Source organism: Armigeres subalbatus, chromosome 1 (genome assembly GCF_024139115.2).
Source record: "Armigeres subalbatus isolate Guangzhou_Male chromosome 1, GZ_Asu_2, whole genome shotgun sequence".
NCBI lineage: Eukaryota > Metazoa > Arthropoda > Insecta > Diptera > Culicidae > Armigeres > Armigeres subalbatus.
The window spans coordinates 50,863,310-50,886,455 of record NC_085139.1 but is presented as its reverse complement, the minus strand read 5'-3'; the positions used below and the strand labels follow the sequence as shown (position 1 = coordinate 50,886,455).

General features: G+C 41.5%; 2 protein-coding genes across 3 annotated transcripts in view; one reads left to right on the top strand and one right to left on the bottom strand.

Annotated features, from left to right (window-relative positions):
- Positions 1 to 23,146, top strand: part of LOC134208388 (uncharacterized) — a 79,962-nt gene that overhangs the window by 40,452 nt on the left and 16,364 nt on the right. The window contains exon 1 of one of the 2 annotated variants that reach the window (XM_062684374.1): positions 699 to 1,307. The exons of the other annotated variant lie outside the window; for it this stretch is intronic. The gene's annotated coding sequence lies outside the window, so the exon portion shown is untranslated. Of the gene's footprint in view, positions 1 to 698; positions 1,308 to 23,146 lie in introns of those variants that run through there. 2 annotated transcript variants of the gene reach the window in all.
- On the bottom strand, positions 8,221 to 10,544 carry LOC134206164 (uncharacterized). The gene is made up of 4 exons (XM_062681854.1): positions 9,944 to 10,544; positions 9,201 to 9,820; positions 8,610 to 8,940; positions 8,221 to 8,540 (listed from the first exon to the last, which is right to left on the bottom strand). Exons 1-4 carry the CDS (start codon positions 10,542 to 10,544, stop codon positions 8,221 to 8,223), a joined length of 1,872 nt encoding a protein of 623 aa, XP_062537838.1.

The window sequence follows — 23,146 nt, the reverse complement described above, 5'->3', positions numbered from 1 at the left end:
AGGTTGAAAAATTTCAATAGAAAATTATCAATTTAAATCATCGATAATGAGATAAAATTTACAGATTCTATATATTTTCTAGTTAATTTAAAATAACATTGTTGTTATTCAACCTTTACAATTTTCAAAAATAGCTTACACCACTAAAAAGTAAACTGTATCTATGGTGTATTACTCATAATTTATGATTGAACGTTACAGTCGACTCTACCACAGTAAATTACTTCTTGGTAAAAATACCACACGTTTGTAGTGAGCCAAATATTCTAAATCTTTTATTTTGGCAGAATTACATTAGTTCACAGAGTTTCTATACTGATTGCAAAAATTGTGAAAATTCGAAAAATAGTGATGTTTTTTCACATTCATGCAATTTGTATGACACAATAAAATAGGCTCATTATCACGAAAAACAAATCATAAAGTTATTCAATTCTTGAACCGAATCCATCCCTTTTTCACCAACCTAATCGACCATCCAACATACCGGGCCCCTCTCACTTGGCACATGCAAACATTCGACGTTCCGCGCAGCTCAACGAGCTCAGCGGCAATGCTCTGCATCTCTCCCGTAGACCCTCCAGCAAAAACCAACCGGCGCGCGGCGTGGCAAGCATGCCAGCAAAAAAAAGAAAGAAAGAAAAAAAGCTCGCGATCATGAGATCGAATCAAAGTCCTATCGCCGCGCCGTCGTCGTGCGCGGGCCCCCAATTTCTCGCGTGCATCCGACCGTCTCGGATGTGGTGAGACTCGCGTCCAAATACTCGCGTGGCTTCGCGGTCGAGGTGTTGCAGTTCGCGAGTGCGATCAACCTAAACCCCGGTTCCGAGCCGGGCGTCGTCGTCGTCGTCGTCGGGACGACGACATCTAATCGAATAAGGCAATAGTGTTTAACAAACCCCGCACCCTCGGTCCAGCGAACTGTATCAATCGATCCGTGTGTGGAAATGTACGTGCGTCGAGCGGGTGTTGTGGTTGTTGCACGTGGTGTTTTTTGAACTGTTAAAGTTATCGCGGTTTGGATTGAAACAATTGTTAAACTTCGATCTGATTTATATGTACAAGTTGGTAGAAACGGCAAACAAAATAGTGAGGGGGGTCAACGAGCTGTGCGGGTGACTCAATCAAACGACTGGACAGGCGGATTAACTCTCGCAGCGGTGTCAATAGCCAAGGAAATTTAGTTCACAGAAGTAGTTTACTGTTAGCTTTCATGTGCCGGTTTATGTTGAGAATGTGAATTTGTTTTTGTTTTCTTGTGACTTCGGATGGTGTATCTTGTTCCACAGAGCGCAGTGCTGCTTGATGTAAGTGATACTTTCGATGGATGGATGCATTTTCTTCCGGGGTCTTGCTCGAATAGTGTTATGCGGAAAAGTTGGATTGATTTGTTTATTGCTGAGAAAATGCACCGTGTTTCGCTAAGGCTCGATTAGGCAAATGAGGCTAAGTGCAATCGAACGGGAGAGAAAAGCAGATAATCAAGGCGCGAAGTAAAGAGGGCCAGTTTCGCTTTCGATTTTTTGCATTCCACTTGATTGCTAGTATCAGACTTAGCGCCAACGGTTCACGCGGAAGTAAAGGGAAATTTAATCAATCCTCTGCCTGGGCAGACAAATGTGGAAAATCAATAGCGTGGTGCAGTTTCGGTGCCAGCATCTTCGGAACTCGGTTGGTCGATTCGGTCTCTGATCAGTGGAGGATGCGACGTAGCACGGGTCGTGACTTATCATAGCAAATAAAAGTAACGAATCAATTCCTTCAGCTTTTTATTTTGTGTTAGTAAAAGCTGCAATTCGGGACGTATAATTTGCTCAAGGAGCAAATTAGTTAATAAGCCATACATTAAGAGTAACGACTATACTGCCTACGATCGCATGTAAGTCCCAAATGAATTTTCGCCGTTCTCGAGTTAAAGTCTGTAATGGTCATCTTTCTCATAATATCACCGAATGTTAGATATTATTAGACAAAGTTGTATCATATGGAAATTGATCGCCTACGAAACCCAATATGTTGAAAAATAGCTATCAGTAATATTTTAATTATTGAATGGGTGATGACGTAGTGCAAACAACACTCTCCCTCGGAATGCATTTTCGAGATGTTGCATTGCTACGAACGCCTCTAAGTCAATCACGGCAAATTCAATGGATGTTCCACGAAGTTTGGACCGTAGCACTTTGGACCTATCCGTACGTAAGGTCAATAATCATCGTACCATTGATGATACTTATGGTCCATTCAGTCCTACTTGTGATGGACGCAAAGTAATTTTGAAGCCATTGTTTCCAGAATTGGTTAGCTAAAGTTTGCGAATCTTCCAATAGTTCAAATCACTTACGAGTTATCGTCAGGGGGAACCCAAGGTCTCAATTATTATTTAATCCAGAAGAAAATAGTAAGGAATCAGTGTAGGCGGCTGGTCTTCATCGACAGCGATGCAGGCTAACATTTGGCTCGATTTCAGTTTTGCATGCCCCTCCCATGTGTGGTATGTAAGTATGAGAGGAAGTGAACTCTGCTCAAAATCCAAACTTGTCTTAGCTACATTGAGCTGTTCGATTGCTTTCTGAAAGTTTGAACCCATGTCGCTGTATATAACTGCTGGTACGCCCCTTCTAGTCATGACAGTTACGAATCGGGTGTCAACAGAGTGGAGTGGTCAAGCAGGTGGCAAGAAGTACTCAATGGTTTTATCACAATTGGTCCAAAATAGTCCACTCTCATACTTATAAACATATGCAGACATACAAGGTACAGGCTGGATGTCCATAGCTGGCGGTTGGGGTTGTGCCCAATCACTCTTGCATTGCTTACAGAATTGATGAACTTTATTGTAAGTAGCCTGGAAGCGAGGAATACTGTACCGTTGTGGAAGCTCACTGATTGTGTTATTGCTTAGATAATGGTACTTATTGTGTTAATGATATACGATAAAATTAGTTATGCGACGGTCTCGTAGGAGTATTAATAGATAAACTGCTGGGAGCGTAAAATCACACAAACAAGGCATCCTAGGCCCTTGGCCGAATGTTGTTTGGCCGAATATGTCTTGGCCAAACCAACAATTAGGCTGAAACCCTTCTGGACGTAAGTCGTTTAACCTAAATGGATTAACGGCCGAATTGGAATTTGGCTAAAAACGTTGTTTATTTGGCCGAAATGGTCGTTTGGCAAAAAGGGGCCATTTGGTCTAACGGATCTTACCGCCGAAAATGTCGTTTGGCCGAACAAGACTTAAGGCCGAACGTACCGTAAATGTCGTTTTCCAAATGGGTAACATGGCCAAAACTGTCTTTTAGTAACAGTAGTCAATGTGACAAATGTGAAATGATTTATGGATACTCAAAGTGCAAGACTTTAGAAACAAATAGTGAAAGAAATTGAGACAATTTTTTTTAATTTCCCATTTCTCACCCCTCATTCTTTAACTCCCACCACTCACTTCTCAATTTTCACAGGGAGAGGAGTGAAATAAAGAATAAGAGATGAGAAATAAAGAGTGCGAGGCACAACGTCTAATTTTCAACATCTCATTTCTCACTACTTCTCATAAGAAGTCGGAAAAAAGTGACGATATCTTACTTCTCATTTCTCATCTTTTTCTGTTTTTTGAGCTTCTCACCTGTTCCGTCTCACTTATACTGTGAAAAGGTTGATATTAGAAGTGAGAAGTAACAGGTGAGAAGCAAGAAGTGATTTCTCATTTCTCACTTTTTATTTCACTTCTTACTCCTCAAGTTATTGTTGTTCGGTCAAACGACATCTTCGGACATATGTGCCTTTTGGCAAACGATATTTACGACCGAATGACCTGTTTTGCCAAATGACATTTTCGACCGCATGACTCGTTCGGACAAATAATATTTCCGGCAAAATAGCCAATTTTGCCAAACGATCATTTCAGCCAAACGGCATTTTTGGCCAAATGAAATCGGTTCGGCCAAACGTCTTTTTCAGCCAAACGACCGGTTTGGTCGAACGATGCTTCTGCCTCATACGCAGGCGGTCATGGCTCCAATCCCTCGTGGCAAGTGCAGCGGTATATTCGGCTCGCAATGGGCGAGTGATTGCATAATCATTTCCTCTCTTTTCCTTACATTGACTTGCATTCTGACGTGGCAGGCGCCAGTGTGTTCTAACAAATGAGTCACTAGTACTTGTACATTGATGATGAGTGCTAGTTCCAGGCAAATATCTGTTGATTCTCTGTGCAAGAACAGCTGAACTGGTCATAATGGAATAGGAACTACGGACAGTCAATCAAGCTCAAGCTAAAGCTCAAACGACCGGTTTGGTTGAACAATATTTTCAGCTGTATGTCCTTTTTGGCCGTATATCACCTTTGGCTGTATGTCTCTTTCGGTTAAATGTCATTTTCACCTGTCGTAAGACGAGTTTGATACTATTCCATTTAATTCCATTACGTAGTAATCTTAGCGGATACGTATTTCAACCTCAACTGTTAGGCCGTCTTCGGTGTCGCGTATTTAGCTCGACTTACGAGAAACTGAAGACGGCCTTACAGTTGAGATTGAAATAGGTATCTGTATAGATTACAAATTGCTGCAACCAAAAGTTGGTGAATTGTGCTACTAGGGTAATAATTTTCGTTGACTTTTTTAACTAAACCTTTTTCGGCCTAGTGACCGTTTCGGCCAAACGTTCAATTCAGCCATATGGAATTCCGCTAGATGACATTCGTCCAAACGTATTATCCAAACAAGTGACTTTCAATCAAACGTTCTTTCCCCCTTCGAAAAATCACTCTCAGTGGGCGGAAGCTCCACCAGAAAAACATAGTTTTTGATTTGTGGCGGCTTAGAAATTAAATGCTAAAGACGTATTGATAACTAAAGACGAAAAATAACCAAAACAACGTAACCTAGATGATTCAAAATTATCAGAAATGGAAAGTTAAGTGTTTTGAGAAACTCTTATTCGGTGATGCTGGGCATTTGGGGTGGAAATTCACAATACGCGCTTGCGAAACTACTATTCATTGATGCTGGACCTTCAAAACGGGAAATTTTGAGAAAGCGCTCTTAATGAGCGCAAAAGAGCTTTTGATTTGTTGTGTCTTTGAATTTGAATGCTTAAAATCTATGTGGGGATGCGAAATTATTAAAACAGTTGCAAAATTGCAGGAGCAACATTTGAGTTTGTGTCTGTTTGGTGATGGAGATTGAGGCTGGACATTTTTCGGAATTGTACTTTGGTGCCCACAAGGAAAATATTTGAATAATTGGGGGACGCCAATTCGATGATGTCGATTCACAAGCGTGATAGTTTTCCCGCATGTGCATCTTTGAACGGTGATAATGTTTAAAAGAAAATGAGAAGTCCTTTGTAGGAAGAGCTAAATTTTTGAGAGATTTTTTCTTTAAAGCACTTTTCTAGAATAAAATATTTTTTAAACTAAATTCCGATAGACACTTGCCTAGTCTAATTCCAGTCCACAGAGTAACCTACTATCGATGACGGTTTGCCCTACACAGAGACCCGTTACCTGTTTTATCGGATCTTGTTTGCCCTTTAAATGCAGGGAGTGAGAGATTAATGTGAATCTCTGGTCGATCGATACATCCAAGGAATGAACTGTTCTCCTATCTTGATGCTGGGGCCTGATAACTGGTGCCTACCCCTGCAGACATGTCCCGAACACTTTTGCTGGCAGACATGGTGAAACAATGATCAAGACAATGTCATCGGCGTATGTAAATATGTAGATGTTTAGGAAGTTCTCGGAAAACACCATTCATGGCAATCAACAAGTGACTGACTACCAGAACAGACCCCTGGGTAAACCTGCTTCTTCACGGAAATATTCGAATGAAGTGTTCCCGGTTAACGGTCGAAAGAAGCGGCCAAAAGAAAATTCCAGAAAAAGTCCAATACATTTCCGCAAAACTCCCATTCAACCACTTGATTCAGCACGAGGAATGTCCAGGTACTGTTGAATACCTTGGAGATCACCTTCGAGTTGTCTAAGGAGGCAAGTTATGCATGCTTTCCTTCCTAGTAGTTTTTCTTAAGAACGTCTTCTATACCGGGATTTAGCTAGATCCGCAGCTCGGTTGGAGGATATGTTGTACCAAAATACGACACCCAAATCTTCCGTGCTTCTCTAGCTATTCATGTAGGTTGTGAATCCCATACACAAGTTACGCGGTACAGGAAGTTAACGAGATCGGCCGAAAACTAAATAGCTCTCTGCATGGGTTTTTCCTCTTTGAAATCGGAATACCGTTACCTTCCGATAATCCTCTGCAAAAGTCTGGCCTCAAATTTCCGCTGCTGATTGGAAAAAACTAGTGGAATCAAAAAACTCCTTCAATAGTTATTTTTTATTTTCTTGGCCTTCTCGGCATTCGTAATGTTTTTTTTTTGTATACCTCTAGAGTACTTGCCTTGTCCGGGTGTACAGAGAAAAGTTTCCTTAGCGATTGGGGGACCTTCTTTCTGGCTGTAACCGCACGTCTAATCACCAACGACCCTCAGGCCGGGCTGGTAACTAGTATGAGGAATGGCTGCGCGGGCGTTATCAAGAACGACTTGGTTAAATTCTGGAAAATTGGCAGGAGTTCGAATGCTAAGTAAACGTGGTTGGAACGTGATAATCGTTTGGATTCATTAGTGCAATACCAAAGTTTCAAAACGACTTAACTGCTTTTGTAAACAAAGATTCAAACGTCGATTTGATGAATCTGATGGCACTCATACGCGAACCATCGCCATCTATACGTAGGATAAGGTTTCGGCTACCTGTTGATGGTGTTGGTTTGCGTGGGTTTGCCATCAGATTCGTCAAATCGTCGTTTGAATTTTTGTTTCAAAAGCAGATAAGTCGTTTTGAAAATTTGGTATTGAGCTGATACTACTCTAAAGCAGCGGTTCTCAACCTGGGGTACATGTACCCCTGGGGTTACCTTTGCTGGTCCTAGGGGGTACCTCGGACAAAAATGCGTAATGGTGGACGTATTAAATTTCAATCGAAACTTTAAAAGAAACTTGATGAAGTTTTGATAATTGTGCTTTTTTTTATTTCAAAACTTTATCTTGTACATAATATGCATGGCGATTAGTAAACCAATGCCAATTGAATCCTGCCCTCCTCAACCAGCACAGTGCATGAAGTGCTGCGGAACAAAAGAGCAAACGGACAAAACGTCGAATGAGCAAATTCGAAAAATCTTCAATGCAATTTAGGTGATCTAAACAAAATGTTGAACAATATGTTAGGAATATGCTTTTGAACAGAAATCTAGGATCTAAAAGTTCGGAAGCCTCCGTTTGAGACCCATGATGACTTTTTCTAGAAGAACTCGGTTGCTTTGTTGCAAATTGTTCAGAAGCTTTCTTTCAAGAGGGCCGGAAGCCTTCTTTCAAAAAGCCCGGCTTCTTGAGGCTCGAAAGCCTCAAGCTCATTTCAAGAGCCTCAGAAGCCTTCCATTGAGGCTTGGAATTATTCTTATAAATGGCTTGGAGGCCTACTTTCAAGAGGGGGTACCTTAATTAATACGAAAGATTGGAGGGGTACCTCTCAAGAAAAATGTTGAGAAGCGCTGCTCTAAAGGTTCTATCCAGCTTTCCATTTCAAGATCGGAAAAATGGAACTTTTAGCTGTGGTGACATCACATCAATAGCTGTTACGGAATCGCCAATGAAAAAAGGTGATAGAACCATGGTTAAGGGCACCAAGTTGGCATCCTCGAAGGCTTCGAGGAAGGCAGGATAGTGCGTCATCATATCCCACAGAAGTAAAAGAGAGAGGATAAGATACGTGTCCGCGCCTCGGAATCCTCTCCGACGGCTCTATGCCTACAACGACTGAACGGACTGATCCGGAATTGGGTCACTGGTCACTAGCTGAAACACTTCACTGAGGGATTTCGGTCGGGGAGAGATAGAACACTTCACTGCGTACTGTTCAAACGATCGCGTGTATTCGGTGCAGATGGACGGTAACAAACTGACTGGTCATCAAGATGTGTAATGCAGAGATGGATAATTTTAGGTTTATCTATTGACTATTGGCTATTGTGTATCGTGTGGAGCTTGAGAATGGAGTGTAGGGTACAAAGTGCGTTATGGACTAACAATTAGTTGTAGTGTTAATCAATTTTCGTACTATATTGCGGTGGACGCAACATACCGGCCACCAATAAATTTCATTCGAATTCAACAGTTTACTTAAATCTAACAAAGTTCAAATTCTTAAGATCTAAGGTTGATAGCAGAATTGGTTTCACTGGCGTGGACAGATACTTCGCCAATAGTGGAGGCGAAACGAGGGTCATCATCGATGGGGAGAAGGCATACCTCCACAATCGGTCGGTCGAATACAGCGCCGGTTGCAAGTCTGACCTTCACTACACGGACTAGTCCATCCGCGCCGGGATGTACTGCTGCAATGCGGCCCACGCTCCACCTGAGCGGGGGAAGATTGTCTTCTTTCAGGAGTACCAACTTGCCGACTAGAACGTTCGGCTGTCGGGAGAAATGCTTGGATCGTTGCTGAAGCTGGTGAAGGTAGTCTGTAGACCAGGATTTCCAGAATGCTTGGGTTCTTCGTTGAATATCCTACTAGAGTGAAAGCCGATTACTGGGGATTTGGGATAGGCCGGGCTCGGGTATGGATTTCAGAGCCGACCCAACAAGAAAGTGCCCTGGAGTGAGGGCGTCCATGTCGCTAGGATCCTCCGAGACTGCAGTCAACGGCCGCGAATTGAGACAGCTTTCGATTTGGCAGAGAAAAGTATGCATGACTTCGCTTGGCAGTGCATCGAGACCCACAACTCTCCGGAAGTGGTTCTTCATGGATTTGACCGCGGCCTCCCAAAGGCCACCGAAGGTAGGTGCGTTTGCGGGAATGAAGCTGATGATGTTGTTGATGGTTGAGCTGTGAGCAGAGTTCTCGTAGCTGCCTGTCCGCACCTTTGAAGTTGGTGGCGTTGTCACAGAACAAGGTAACTGGTTTGCCACGGCGCGCAACGAATCGTTTTAATGCAGCAATGAAGGCATCGGTGCTGAGGTAGCTGACAAGCTCAAAATGCACGGCCTTGGTGACCATGCAGACGAAATCAGAGACGTATGCTCGAACCGGTGCAGCTCTTCGTACTGGGGACTTTAGCCAAACAGGGCCGCAGAAATCGACGCCGGTGTTGAGGAAGGCCCTAGCTGGAGTAACTTCGAACCTTCGGAAGCTGGCCCATCAACTGCTTTTCCGACTTTAGCCGGACTCGATAGCTGCGCAAGCAAGAGTTGACATGCCTCCGTGCCAAGTTACGGAGATGTAAAGGCCAGAATTGCTCACGAATGTGTGCTATCATAGCACGAGGACCAGCATGGAGGAGTTGTTTGTGCACTGAGTCGATGAGTAGTGACGTCAGTGGGTGTACTTCAGGTAGAAGTATCGGATGCTTGCGGGTGAAAGAGAACGAGGAGTGGTTCAGCCGGCCACCGACACGGGGTAGTCCATCGTGCATGAACGGATACAGAGTTTTTAGGGGTGATTTTCTTAGATCTGCTTCAGCTCCATCCTGGACTATAGCGATTTCATGGCTGAAGCAATCTTCTTGTACGACCTTCACGAGGCCGATCAGCGCCTGTTGCAATTCATCTGTGGTGAGAAACGGTGTAACTTGTAGACCTGCTCCAGCGATCTTGGAACGACGATGCCGTACAAAACGGCGGCAATAAGCGGCGATGCGAAAAGGTCTCGTCAGTGACGAGTAGCGACAGAACAGAGTGTGATCGGGTACCTTTACTGAACGTGCGACTGCTGCAAGCGTAGTTGGTTTTACTTCGAGGATTTCTGGAAGGAATTCTTGAGATTCCGGAATTGGAAACACGCTTGGCCATTCCGAAGCGTCGGACGATAGCCAAGGTGGGCCCTTTCACCAAAGGGCGACGTTGGTGAGCTCGCAAGGATCAATGCCTCGCGAGATGAGATCTGCCGGATTTTCCAAACCGCTGACGTGATTCCAGGGGGCTCCTTTAGTCATTCGTTGAACTTCCGCGACTCGATTAGCCACGAACGTGCTGTAGTTTGCCGGTGGATTGTGCAACCAGTGTAAAGTGATAGAGGAGTCAGACCAAAAGTAGGCCTCAGGTGTCATGTTGAGACTGCACACTACGTTTTGGTACAACTGGGAGAGGAGTACAGCAGAACTGAGCTCCAAGCGGGGAATCGACAGGGTTTGAATAGGAGCTACTCGGGATTTGGCGGTTAGGAGACGGCAAGCGATGGCACCATCCATGCCGGTACTACGAATGTAGACGCATGCTCCGTAGGCATGCTGAGACGCATCGCAGAATCCGTGCAATTGTATGCTTGCTCCTGCGCCTGGAGCTTTTACCAAGCGAGAGATTGAGAAACGTTCAAGAGCTGCTAAACCAAGTCTGTAACTTTCCCACTCGCCGTTGAGTGCGATGGGAAGCGGTTCGTCCCAGTTCGTTTTCCACAGTTGTTGAACGAAAACTTTTGCCCAGATTACCACTGGACCAAGAATGCCCAATGGATCGAATAGCTTGGACATCTCAGACCTTCACCACAGCAGTAGACAGCAGGACAGTTGAGTAGGTAGCTTTCGATGAGTTGGCGGCAGCTAACGCATTCGAAGTGGATGGCAGTTGGGTGGCGGACGTGGTGTTTGAGGCAAATGGAGTGGGAACAGATACCAGAGCCGGTATCACGGACTCGTCATCAGTATTGGAGGTGTATTGCTGGGTCCGAATTGGTGGTTTTGCTTGGGGTTGGGTGGCACGACCGTTGGGGGAGGACGGGTGTAATAGAGTGTGGTGCTTCTCGTTGCACCTCCGGCAGGGTTTTGAGGAACACTCACGACTAAGGTGGTTGGACGACAGACAATTTCAGCAAAGCTTCTTCTTCCGCACTATATCTTGCTTTTGGTCAAGTTGCATCCGTTTGAACACCTCACAGTCGTAAATACGGTGGGGTTGATTGCACACAATGCAACTGGTGGATTTAAGTAGGAACGGTTTAGAAACGGATACGGTGTGAGCCACATAGAAACGAGGTTTGTCCCTGGCTGGGGAAGGAGTTACGCTTCCACTGTTCAGTGAAAGCAGGATCCGTGCTTGATCCTTCAAAAAGGTAATCAACTCGCTATACTTCGGAATTTCTTGTCTATCGTTGCTTGTCGACCTCGCCGACCTTCCCTCAACATGCTCTGATCTAAACGACTACACATCATGTGCACTAGCAACGAGCTCCATTGCATGGTCGGCTCCCCCAACGTCGTTAAAATCGGCGCTCGAAATGGTCGACAATGGCTAGAATAGCAGCAGAAGATTCTTTTCTCACGGGCTCAAAATTGAAGAGCGAGCTGATATGATTTTTGATCAACAAGCGATTGTTGTCGTAACGACTAACCAGAAGATCCCACGCAATCTTATAGTTGCCCCCTTTTATGCTCGTGGTATCCAACAGACGCTTGACTGGAACCTTGAGCGCCGCCAACAAGTAGTGGAATTTGTCAACAGCTGCCAAATCCTTATTATTATGGATAAAACTACTATAGGCGTCGTAGAACAGAATCGAATTATCCATATCACCATCGAATGTGGGCAGATCTATCTTCGGTAGTCGAACGACAGAGGAAGAAACGTGAGAGGCTTGGATAGAAGGCGTACTATTCTGCTTATTCAACGTGAGGAAATTCCGGAGCTTGTAATACAAGTCCTCCATTTCACTGCGCTTCTTTACAAACGTTACCTTCGTTTCGCCCTGCTCCTCCATAAGCAATTCCACTGCAATCGACACATTTACAAAACGATTGTATAATTGATCCAACCTCATTAATCTTGAGTCGATCTTACTCTGATCGACCTCGGCATCGTATTCCTTGACGAATGTTTCGATAGATTTGATGGCGTCCACAGTGACACTCATCAATTTCGAGCGTTCTCGAAGCGCCATTTTGCTTGCTCAGAACGCCACGAACTATCAAAACCACCACAACCCAAATCAATTCCGAAAACAAGATGCCGATCCACTTCACTAAGCCAAATTCCAAAAATGTTGCCTACTCTACTATGGATTAATCAACGTAGTCGCACCGACCCAATACCGACACACCCTGCTTACGATGGCACAGGTTCTAACGCCCAAACCTGGAAACGCGATGGCACTGGTTCTCACGGTCAAACCTGGAAACGTGATGGCTAGGTTCTGACGCCCAAACCTAGAAACGAGCTGGCACAGGTTCTAACGAACAAACCTGGAAACGGTTGTTTCTAGTTTTAACGACAAACCAGAAAACGGATGCACTAATAGTGCGGGTTTTATCGCTTTACCCGTAAACGATTGCACGCACTAGCGCTTTTCCATCACAAAAATATCCTTTACGGACCACTGTGTACTGCGCTTTCTTTCTGGTTCAATTGTCCAGTTTAGAGTCCATACAGTTCACCAAGTTCATCACACACACGGCAATCTGACAATGATCACACGCGACCCGGAATGCGACGAAATTCCAAATCTTCACCGACCAAATCACACCAAGTTCCCAGCACTGATCACTTATTGAAGAATTAATTGCCCCACAATGGGCAATCAATCGTACTGTTCCACTTAACTATGGTGGTATCGCACATGCGACGACAATTGCACTATCAAAGCGCGCTTGGTTCCTCTTCAAACGGAACGATTATCCGGTTCGAAGGACCAAAAAGATGTCCGCGCCTCGGAATCCTCTCCTACAACGGCTGAACGGACTAATCCGGAATTAGGTCACTGGTCACTAGCTGAAACACTTCACTGAGGGATTTCGGTCGGGGAGAGATAGAACACTTCACTGCGTACTGTTCAAACGATCGCGTGTATTCAGTGCAGATGGACGGTAACAAACTGACTGGTCATCAAGATGTGTAATGCAGAGATGAATAATGTTAGGTTTATCTATTGACTATTGGCTATTGTGTGTCGTGTGGGAATATCGTGTGGAGCTTGAGAATGGAGTGTAGGGTACAAATTTCGTTATGAAGCTGTGAAGTGAAACGTGTTGCTCATTTTTAAATTATATTTTTGATTTATTTCTGTGGTGTGTTTCTTATTGGGTTGCAGTCTTCACCATAACACAGTTTAATTGAATTTTTCCCACCCATCGCACACGATTGAGTTTCCTTGATACTTATTGCATATTATCGAAAAAAAATCAGATCAGATAGCATTTGATCATCACAAACTCTCTATTTTATCGTTGTTTATCCTTCGCGATAATAAAAGTACGCAAACTCGCGAAAAGACGACCTAGGTGAACTAGTTTTATCTCTGAAAAATAAAAATACTTCAGGGTCGCAGAAATTAGAATCAGTGGTCTCCCAAAAGAGTTCATCACTTTAGCATTACCATCTTGCATATATGGCATGCCTTTACACGGCTCAACAGTAACATAGACAGAATTGAAATTCACTTTTTGCACGAACGCTCGTAATCGACTGTGGTTGAGAATCATACGACCAAATCCACTCCCCCCATGTTGCGCAATCCTCGAACCAGTTTATTTCCCCCGTCCATCGACGACGACGCGACGGGGTCTCCGGCTGGATAAAAGAACGGGCTTCCAATTCGCTTTCGTTCGCCACTCGAGTCGTCGGGTTGCAAAAATTGAGCAACCAACCAACCAACCCCAACCGGCAGCGCAGCGGTTGTTGCTTGTTGATGGGCACGTAGCGTCATCGATATTCGGCATCGTGGGATAAGCAGCCTCATCATCACCATTTTGCCAGACGGTAATGTAAATACATACACTGCATAGCGGTGCGGAAAAAAAAATCCCGCAACAAACAAACGATTTTTTTTTTATTTCGACTACCACTTCGGTATCATTGCCGATTGACGTCGTTTAAAACTGCGTGATAGCGACCCGTTCGATGCCGCCGTCGTCGTGGTGATTGGCCCACCAAGCCAAGTCTCAATCATGCTGGCATGGCGGCGGTGGGAAGTGGTACAAGTTGAAGTGCGGGCAACCTGCCAGGTCCTGTTATTTCTCAATCGTTGTAGCGAGAAAGTGCGGCTGGAGTTTTTTTCCTACCTGGCACGTATCATCGCATCGCCACCAAACCAATGCTGGATGGAGCGATTCATTGATGGTGTTTCGATGGGGTGGGTGACTGTAGGACGATTAAAAAAAGTGTTTTCAAGGTCCCCAATCCGCAGAAAAAATAGTGATTGGTTTAGCAAATATGCAATGCCAATCAGAAATGTTGAAACAAATTTTCTGCATTAGATATGCATTTACAGAAAATAAATGTATCTTCCAACATTGATTGTTTACGCTTCAATAGGCAACCAGTTGGGCGTACCATCTGATATCTACCGTAATCAACAATGAAGTCATTTTAGCTTAAAAAATCCTTTCTAAATCACAATTCAATTCAACAAACCATCCAAGTGAAATTGCTCGATAAAAATATAGGTATTTTGAATTGATTAGCAATCCATACTGAATGAAACCAAAAAAAAACGAGTGGGGTTATTTATTTTTCGCAATTTCTCTCAACCATCTTTTCTTGCGCCAATTGTATGTTTCGCTCGTTTTGAGCCAGAAACCATGCAACTCGTGCTAGCAGCAGTCACGCGGCCTCACTAAAATTCAATCGGGGCGATTGCTTCTTTTTATGAAAGTGGGCATTTTGACGTGTACATGTCGAATATAAAAATAGGACATTTGCGCCAAATATGAGTCGATCGATTTTTGTCCCACTTTTTTACTCAAGAATCCTCAATTTCCAAACCCGACTGGTTTCTTCCCCTAAAAACGAGTCTAACTCAAATGTCAATTGTTAGACGGCGACGATGAAGATTTACGATTATGGAGGGCCGAATCCGATAAGCGTTCCCTTCGATGGGAAAAGAAAACTTTCATGGGGACAAAAAATTGCGGCACCACTCAATGGGGGCGGTAATTACATGTGGATCCTAGCGAGCTGTCCGCACTTCAAGGAAGCAAACGAACGCAAGACCGACCTTTTACTGGGCGCTTCCGTCGCAGATAAATTGCAATCAGAGTGAAATATTGTTCGGTCCGCTTTCTTTCTTTGGTTTTTGGTACAGAGAAAGGACATCCAACGACATCCGACGAATTTCAGAAGTGCTTAAAGGGCTGAATATTTATATATTTAAATTTGCTATGTCGTTTTCAGCGGCGATTCGAACAAATTGGAATAGTTTCTCAGTGATGCAAGATTGGAGGTCCGTTGTCTATGTTTTTTTGTTGAATGTGTGTATGAAGAAGTAATATAAGAAAATATAGTTAATAGCACAAAGAATGTAAATGATAAAAACCAACTTCCGAGAGTGGGGATTAAAGATTTGATTTTGTTGGCTCACCGTTAGTACTAACTGAGTAAAATTTTAACAGATAGCGAGGAGTCTTACATCAATGGAATTTCAAACAAGGTGTGACAAAATTATTTACATATCACATATTTGTAAAATAGTACGAAAGATTATAACAGTAGGAATCGTTTTGGTAGAACGTGAAACACAGAAAGAACTAAGATAGAAATACAAAGTATGATGAGGACGAGCCTGGAATGGAACCCACGACCTCCTCCTTATAAGGTAGAAGAATTTTGTGTTGATCAAGGTCCACTTTGGATAAATTAAACTCAGCTTTGGGTAAATTATTTACATGCGATTAAAGGCAAACTACCTAGTGCCAACATAAACCTAAACCAACTTATAGAGTTTAGCGACTAACAAAGTCAGAAATCTGAGCAGACAATCACATCCTGATCAACTCCTAAACTCCGTGCACAGGATTTCCACTTCAATGCAAAAGTTCGAGCTACATTTACCTAAAAAGAAATTATGAAAGATGCTGGTTCTGTCATCTAGCAGTAATGTGCCGCCTATCGGAAAGATGATAACACATTGAAGGTTCATTCATAAACCACGCTTCACTTTCAGTCAGAAGTATTCGAAAAAAAAACATCTAAACCCATACAAAATGTTTGGTCTTCCTATCGAAGAAAAAAACGAAACAAACCGTCATTCGTTTTTGCACGTCACCATTTGTGCATGAGCCCTACCAATGGGTGGCCGATGATGGCAGCTGCCGTTCTGCGAAGGAATCTCCGTCCACGGCAAATGAGATGAGAATAATTTTCTTTTCGCCATTTCGTCCCCTTCGGTGAACCGAACCGAACTGAACAAACATCATTTCAGGGGAATTGGATTCTGCCGTTTGTTAACTTTACCCTTCTTCCGCTGCTGTGTCCTTTCCTGTCGAACTTTTGCGTCCACGGCCGCCGGTTCACGGAAGAAAACATTGCGATTGTTTGGATTCGGGGAAAAGAAGATTTTTGCTTCGATTCGGCACACATTTCCAATTCCGACGTGCAGTGGTAGCCCACATGGTTTCGTGTGCGGAAAATTTTCCGACCCGGAATGGATTTGCATTTTTCTTCATCTATTCTCGTCCGAAGGGACACACTCGTGGAAAATATTAGTTTATGGGCGTGAAGCAGGTCCGTCGATAACGCACTTTACGCCGACCAGTCACCGAATGGTTATTTCTGTAGGGGAATGTGACCGAAATATGCGTTTCCATTGTTTGTTTTTATGCGTGGAGTTGAAGGTTAGATATCCAAATATTCGTTAGACTGGGTGAGCGCAACAAAGGTCCTCTCATACTATGAATGGAAATGGAATCCTTGTTTTGACGATATCTTCACACGTGCGACCATTCGACCCTTTCGCTTTGTGATCGAATGATAAATTTTCTACATCCTTAGAACTTTGTTGTAAACAAAACTCATTCGCTGGTATTCTGGAGGTTGGACAACATAATTATTTATATCAATGTTACACTACTGAACGTTACTATCAGAGAAGCATTATGATGACTGCAATTCAGGCAAGCAATGTATGTTTTATAAGTATTTGAATTTTTATGAAAAATCGACGCCATTTTGGAATCCAAGATGGCCGACAATAATTCAAGTTTGTAGCAGTTTCGTGGTGATCTCAACAATGAAACCATGCAATGTGGGTGTCTATTAGTCGAGATCAATGAATAGATTTTAATAATGAACCTTCTATTGCATCAAATTCTGCTCCACATTTGCGCCTACTACTTCAGACTTCAGGAATTCAATATTGTTCCAGCTCGCGTTTCCAGGGGTACCACTTTCAATACTGAAACAACGAACAGATGTCATCTTTTTATTCTACGCTTGCTGCAACGCATCATAGGGTACAGAACCATTTGGGCAGTATCCCCTATTCCCGTTAGCAACTTCAATAACTCGACCGCGTTCCAACCAAATGGCTTGATTTTTTGTACATGGTTTGTTTCTGTCGATATCTAGTAATGTACAAAAAATCAAGCCATTTGGTTGGAACGCGGTCGAGTTATCAATGTTGCTTACGGGAATAGGGGGTGCTGCCCAAATGGTCCCGCTCCCCATCTATTTTAGCTATATTCACCTGTGCTAAACGTTTCTGCCATATTGCAGTTCAAAATTTCTCCTTTTTTTAATTCGCTCATTCCCGCCCAGTCATTATAGCAATTAAGTCTCCATATAGGGAACCTTCTGCTCCGAAATGAATTGCGCAGTGATTCACATCTAGGGATGAAACGATACCACTAAGGTATCGATACTTTTACTTTAAAGTAATATCGAATAAAAGTATTGATACCACTAAATATCGAATTAAAAGTATCGATACCACTAAATATCGAATTAAAAGTATCGATACCTACTCGCATCATATGAGTACTCATCAATTTGCAATGAAATTATTTTTGCATTAACAAGCAGTTATCCATAATTTAGCCACATTTAGCTGTAATGAAAAAAACTGAAATAATAAAATAGCAGTTGTGCGTTGCTGCCGTACTGAGTGGTTTGCCCTTGAAAACGCAATTGTTTCTCAATTTAAAGTTGATCAAACGAAATCATTAAAATAAAACTTATTTCACTTTTGAATTTTTCACTAATAGTTTATAGCAGTTAGCAGAAATAAGTGTTGAGCGGAAAAAAATAAATACTTGAAAGTATTTATTCGATTTAAATACTAATAAATTTTAAATAAAATAAACAATTTTTATATTTATCTTTATCTTTATTATATTTAATGGATTTTGAATTGAGTACTCAATTGATTCAACTACTTCAATTCGATACTTACTTGGTATCGGGCATCAAAGTATCGATTACAAAAGTACTTGGTATCGAATCAAAAGTATCGAGTATTTACTCGTATTTACTTGTATCGATTCATCCCTATTCACATCATAGAAAGAACCCCATGTTATCCAATTTGTTCGACAATCCGCAGATCCTGGAACTCGAATAATGTAGTTAATAAAACCACTACCGGTCGCTTCAAGCACTAGATTTATTTTGCAGATCAAATTCAAAATTTTCATAGCTTGCTTATCTCCCATGAACACCATATCTTTCTTTTTGTATAATTATGTTAAAAAACAAATACAAATTAAATTTACAATTATCTAAATTTAGTTACATCACATACTCCCGATTCTGTTTTTACACGGATTTTTTTACACGGCCGTGTAAAAAAAAATTCCATACAAAATTTTTACAAAGTTGCTCCATTTTGCATGATTTGTCGACAAATCTTAAAACTTTTTTACACGGATTTTCGTATTTTGAACTTAAAACTTTTTTTCCTCGGAACGCATCCCCCGTGTAAAAACAGAATCGGGTGTAATCTTTACAACGTCTATATATTTCTCGAATGCGTTAAACCAAGTGGCAATCCCACAGTATAGCTTTCTTCGTCCATTGAATCCTACAAAATCTTCTTCAGAAACAGTACTAGCTTTATTTTAGGATGATGAGCATTCTCCTGATTCTTGATTTTTTGGAATCCGTGGAATAGGGACATCTTGTTCTTTTTTCAAATGACCGACATATCTCTCATACTGTTTACCGGTTCCTAGATCTTCGACTGTTGCTTTATGACCGAATCTTTGCAATACAGTATATCTGTTCAATTCGTTCGATGGAGTTAAGTGTTGCATCAATACAGTGTCTCCATCGTGAATATTTGACAACTTGCGTCTTAGCATTCCTTCCTCCTTTTCTTTTGTACCAAATCTCTATCCCGATAGTCGGTCGGTACAGCCGTCTCAATATATTCAATAGATGGTAGCTTAGAACGGATAGTTCAACCGAAGCACAATTGTGCTGGCGTCTTTCCAGATGAATGTGGAGTAGTGTAATACATTATATGCATAATAATCTTCTAAAACTTTCTTCCAGCTTATTCACAAAGCGTGATATTATTGTTCTGGGATAACAAAGCCTGGTGTATATTCGCATAAGCCTATCAACGGTATCCCGAGCGATAAATCGCATCATTATTACATCATTATTACATTCTTGCATCTGCTAAAATAATCAATTATTACTAGCAGATATTCTCCCGATGGAAGCGGACTTATAAAATCAATTGCAATATCGTCCCTCCGTTTCGATCGCAGTTTACGGCGACTCATTGGTACAGGAATTGTGACAAGTGACCAATCTGAATAAGGAATCCGCAACGTTTCCCTTCCGATATTTTACGGTAAATGTAAATAATTGTTGTCGTAGAACCCACCTCAATTTGAGCGCAAGGAGTTGAAGTTGGTGCAAATGGTGCAAATATGATTTCCAAGGGCTTGTGATCTGTTTCAAGCTCAAAGTTACTTCCAATTAGGTACACTGCGAACTATTCATCCGACCAAACTAACACTAGTGCTTCATTTTCGGGTTGGCAGTACCGTTTCTCAGTAAAAGTTAAATGTTTGATGCCATAGCATATTATTCGCGGGTCACGATCTGGCTCATCTTTGAGTCTAATATAGCTCCAAGTGCAACAGGAGATGCATCAGCTATTACTCTAGTTCGCATCGTGTTGCCAAAATAGCAAAGCGTTTTAACATCAGAAATCGTTTTCTCAAGTTCCTCTAAGCAATCTTGATGTTCATTTCTCCATTTGAACTGATTTTGACTAAAATTCAGTGACCTAAGAGGAGTCGTTTTTGTAACAAGGACAGGGATAAACTTGCCAACATAAGTGTCTATACCCAAGAAGCTCCGTACTTCCTCTGGTGTTCTAGGTTCACGAAAATTGTGAAGTGCATCAATTTGGTTAATTGAAGGTCAAATTGATGATGATGATGATGATGATGGTCCCGCCACATACCCCTACAAAGGTTTGAGCTGGACGAGTTATCTTTAAGATAATTAAATAAGATCAATGTAATCGGTTTTGCTAACAAACGATCCGATTGTATATACAGATATAAAATCCAAAATAAAATTCCATACTGTACAGCAAAAATAAATTGGTAAAATGAACTAAAGAACTACACCTACAATTTTTGTAATCAACAGTAGTGATACATGGAGCTCATCAAAAGCTAAACTTGTGAAACCTCTCGCACAGATTTCAAAAGCTCCGCCAAACATCGCGTTCTTTTCACAAACCAATATCGCAATCTAAAACTCACATGTATCTGAACATGGATCATTAGGTTCGACAACCAAACATCAAAACTTGTGTAACCGCTCCGTCGATAACAAAAGTTTCGGAACAACCGCGAGTACAAAAGAATCTACCAGAAGGCTTACTACTAATTCAAGAGCATGATTCAACAGTTCAAAATATGCAGGTTTTTAAATAAATTCAAAATCATTCATATCTGTAATCCGCGCGCGATGCTCAAACAAAAAAAGAAAGGTTCAAAAATAAACCACGTCAATAAATTAAAATCCATCATCATCATCGAGGCGAACGTTATAACTTATTAATGCCTCAATAAATAATAAAAATAAAAATGGTCCATAAAAATCATCCGTTGTTAAAAACTTCGTCAAGATACATGTGTTAACGGGTAAAAATTGCCGGGTAGCTGTTCAAAAGGCAGCTTTGACGTGTGAAATACATTGTCTCTTAAACTGTGTTAGCGTGACTGCATGTTTGATGTGAAGGCATCGAATTGAAAACATTTATACCTTTAAAAAACAAAGAGTTTTTTGAAGCGCCATAAAGAAAATAGAGTGTTCTCACATTATCCGCGTGTCTAGTATTATATCTATGAATATAACTTCCGCTTTCAATTTGATCACACAAATATCGAGGCAGTAAACCGTTTATTACTTTGAAAATGAACACCATAGTCAAGTACACTATTCTTTGCTTCACTGACAGCCATTGTAAGGCGTCCAACAGGAAAGTTGAGGAAGTGAATCTATCACATTTTAAAATCAAACGCATTATTTTATTTTGTAAGCGCTGCAATCTCGATATTTGTGTTTCGTTAGCCAAGAAAAGGATGGAAGGGCAAAAATCCAGATGAGGAGAGATGATTGATTTATACAAGAGTATTTTGCTACCAATAGTCAAATCGTGTTTTAATCGACAGAGCATTCCATACTTCTTGGCTATTTTCTTGATAACATTGTCAATATGTATGTCAAATTTTAGCTTGTCATCAATAATCACGCTAAGATATTTAATATCGCGGACGCGATCAATTGTCTCATCATCAATTTTAACAGAGACATCCTCATTTACTCGGGTTCGCGAAATTACCATGTATTTTGTTTTATTAATATTCAATTTCAATTGCTTGTATTTCAACCATCTACTTAGAGAGTGTAAATCCTCGTTCAAGCGTGAAACGGCATCTGCTAAATTTTTAGCTGCAATGAATATCACGGTGTCATCAGCAAAAGGATTTATATCACAAAATCGTAAGACTCGTCGCATGTCATTTATATACATAATGAATAAAATAGGCCCTAATACACTTCCCTGTGGCACTCCTAGCGTGTTCTCCACGGGACTAGAAACAGAATCATTAAAAGCAGTCCTTTGAGATCTGTCAGACAAATAGCTTTCAAACCAATTGTATGCAGATCCCGAAATTCCAAAGCGCTTGATTGTGCTCAACAATAAGGGCCGAGAAATTGTCTCAAAAGCGCGTTTTAGATCCAAGAACACAGCAACAATCGTATCTTTACGCTCTACATTTTCCTTCCATTTAGCTAATACCAAGTTCAATGCGGTTTCACAAGAATGACCTTCTCGATATCCCGATTGTTCCGGTATCAGCAAGTTATTTCTATTCAAATACTCAAGCAGCTGGCCTTTTACTACAAGTTCCAAAATTTTCTCTAATGTGTGCAACATATTGATAGGACGAAACTCTTCGGCTTTAATCGTCCCAGCAACTTTTTGAATCGGAATCACTAGAGATTCCTTCCAAACTTGTGGCACGTGCCCAGTTCGTAAAGATTCATTTATAAGGTCCAGCAAGTTGTGTCCGATGACATCAAAGCAGTCTTGTATTACCTTGGCATTAACATTATCGACTCCAGCCGTTTTTCCAATTGAAAAGCAAATATTTTCAAGTTCTTCTAATGTTATTGGGTGAAATCCATCAAATCTACAATTAAAATTAATCGGCTGTTTTATTTCGTCAGGCTCATCAACTAACTCAATTGACTGGTTAATCAGTGAGACACTGTTGACGAAATATTGATTGAATTTATCTGCAATAACTTGTTCTGACTGTTCTAATGTGCCATCGAAGGTTATGGATCGCGGTTTGCTACTATTAGGCTTTAACAAGGATTTCAAAATTTTCCATAACTCTTTGCTGTTGTTTTGATGCTGATCAATTTTCCTCTGAATATATTCGCATCTCGTTTTTTTCAACATATGCGAATATTTATTACGCGCGACCTGATACCTTTTCCAATGAATAGCATTATTACTTCTACAAAATTTCCTGTACAATTTGTCCCTTTTACGTTTGAATCGTAAAAGATCCAGATTGTACCAGCTGTTCGAGTTTTTCAGAGATACAAATTTATGTTCTATTAGATTATTGGTACAGGTTTTCAAAACGTCAGTAAGAACAGCTGATTTTTGATCTAACGAACCGACGTTTGATTGAAAATCCACGTTTCTTGCGACAAGACCCGAGATAGCTTGTTTTGAATATTTTCTCCAGCACTTTAATTTGATAAGATCACTATTATTATCACTATTATCATCTACGTTAATTACTAGAGTTTCATGATCGGTTATTTTCAAATCACAAATCGTTACCGTACTAACGGAATCGAAATTAGAATATACATG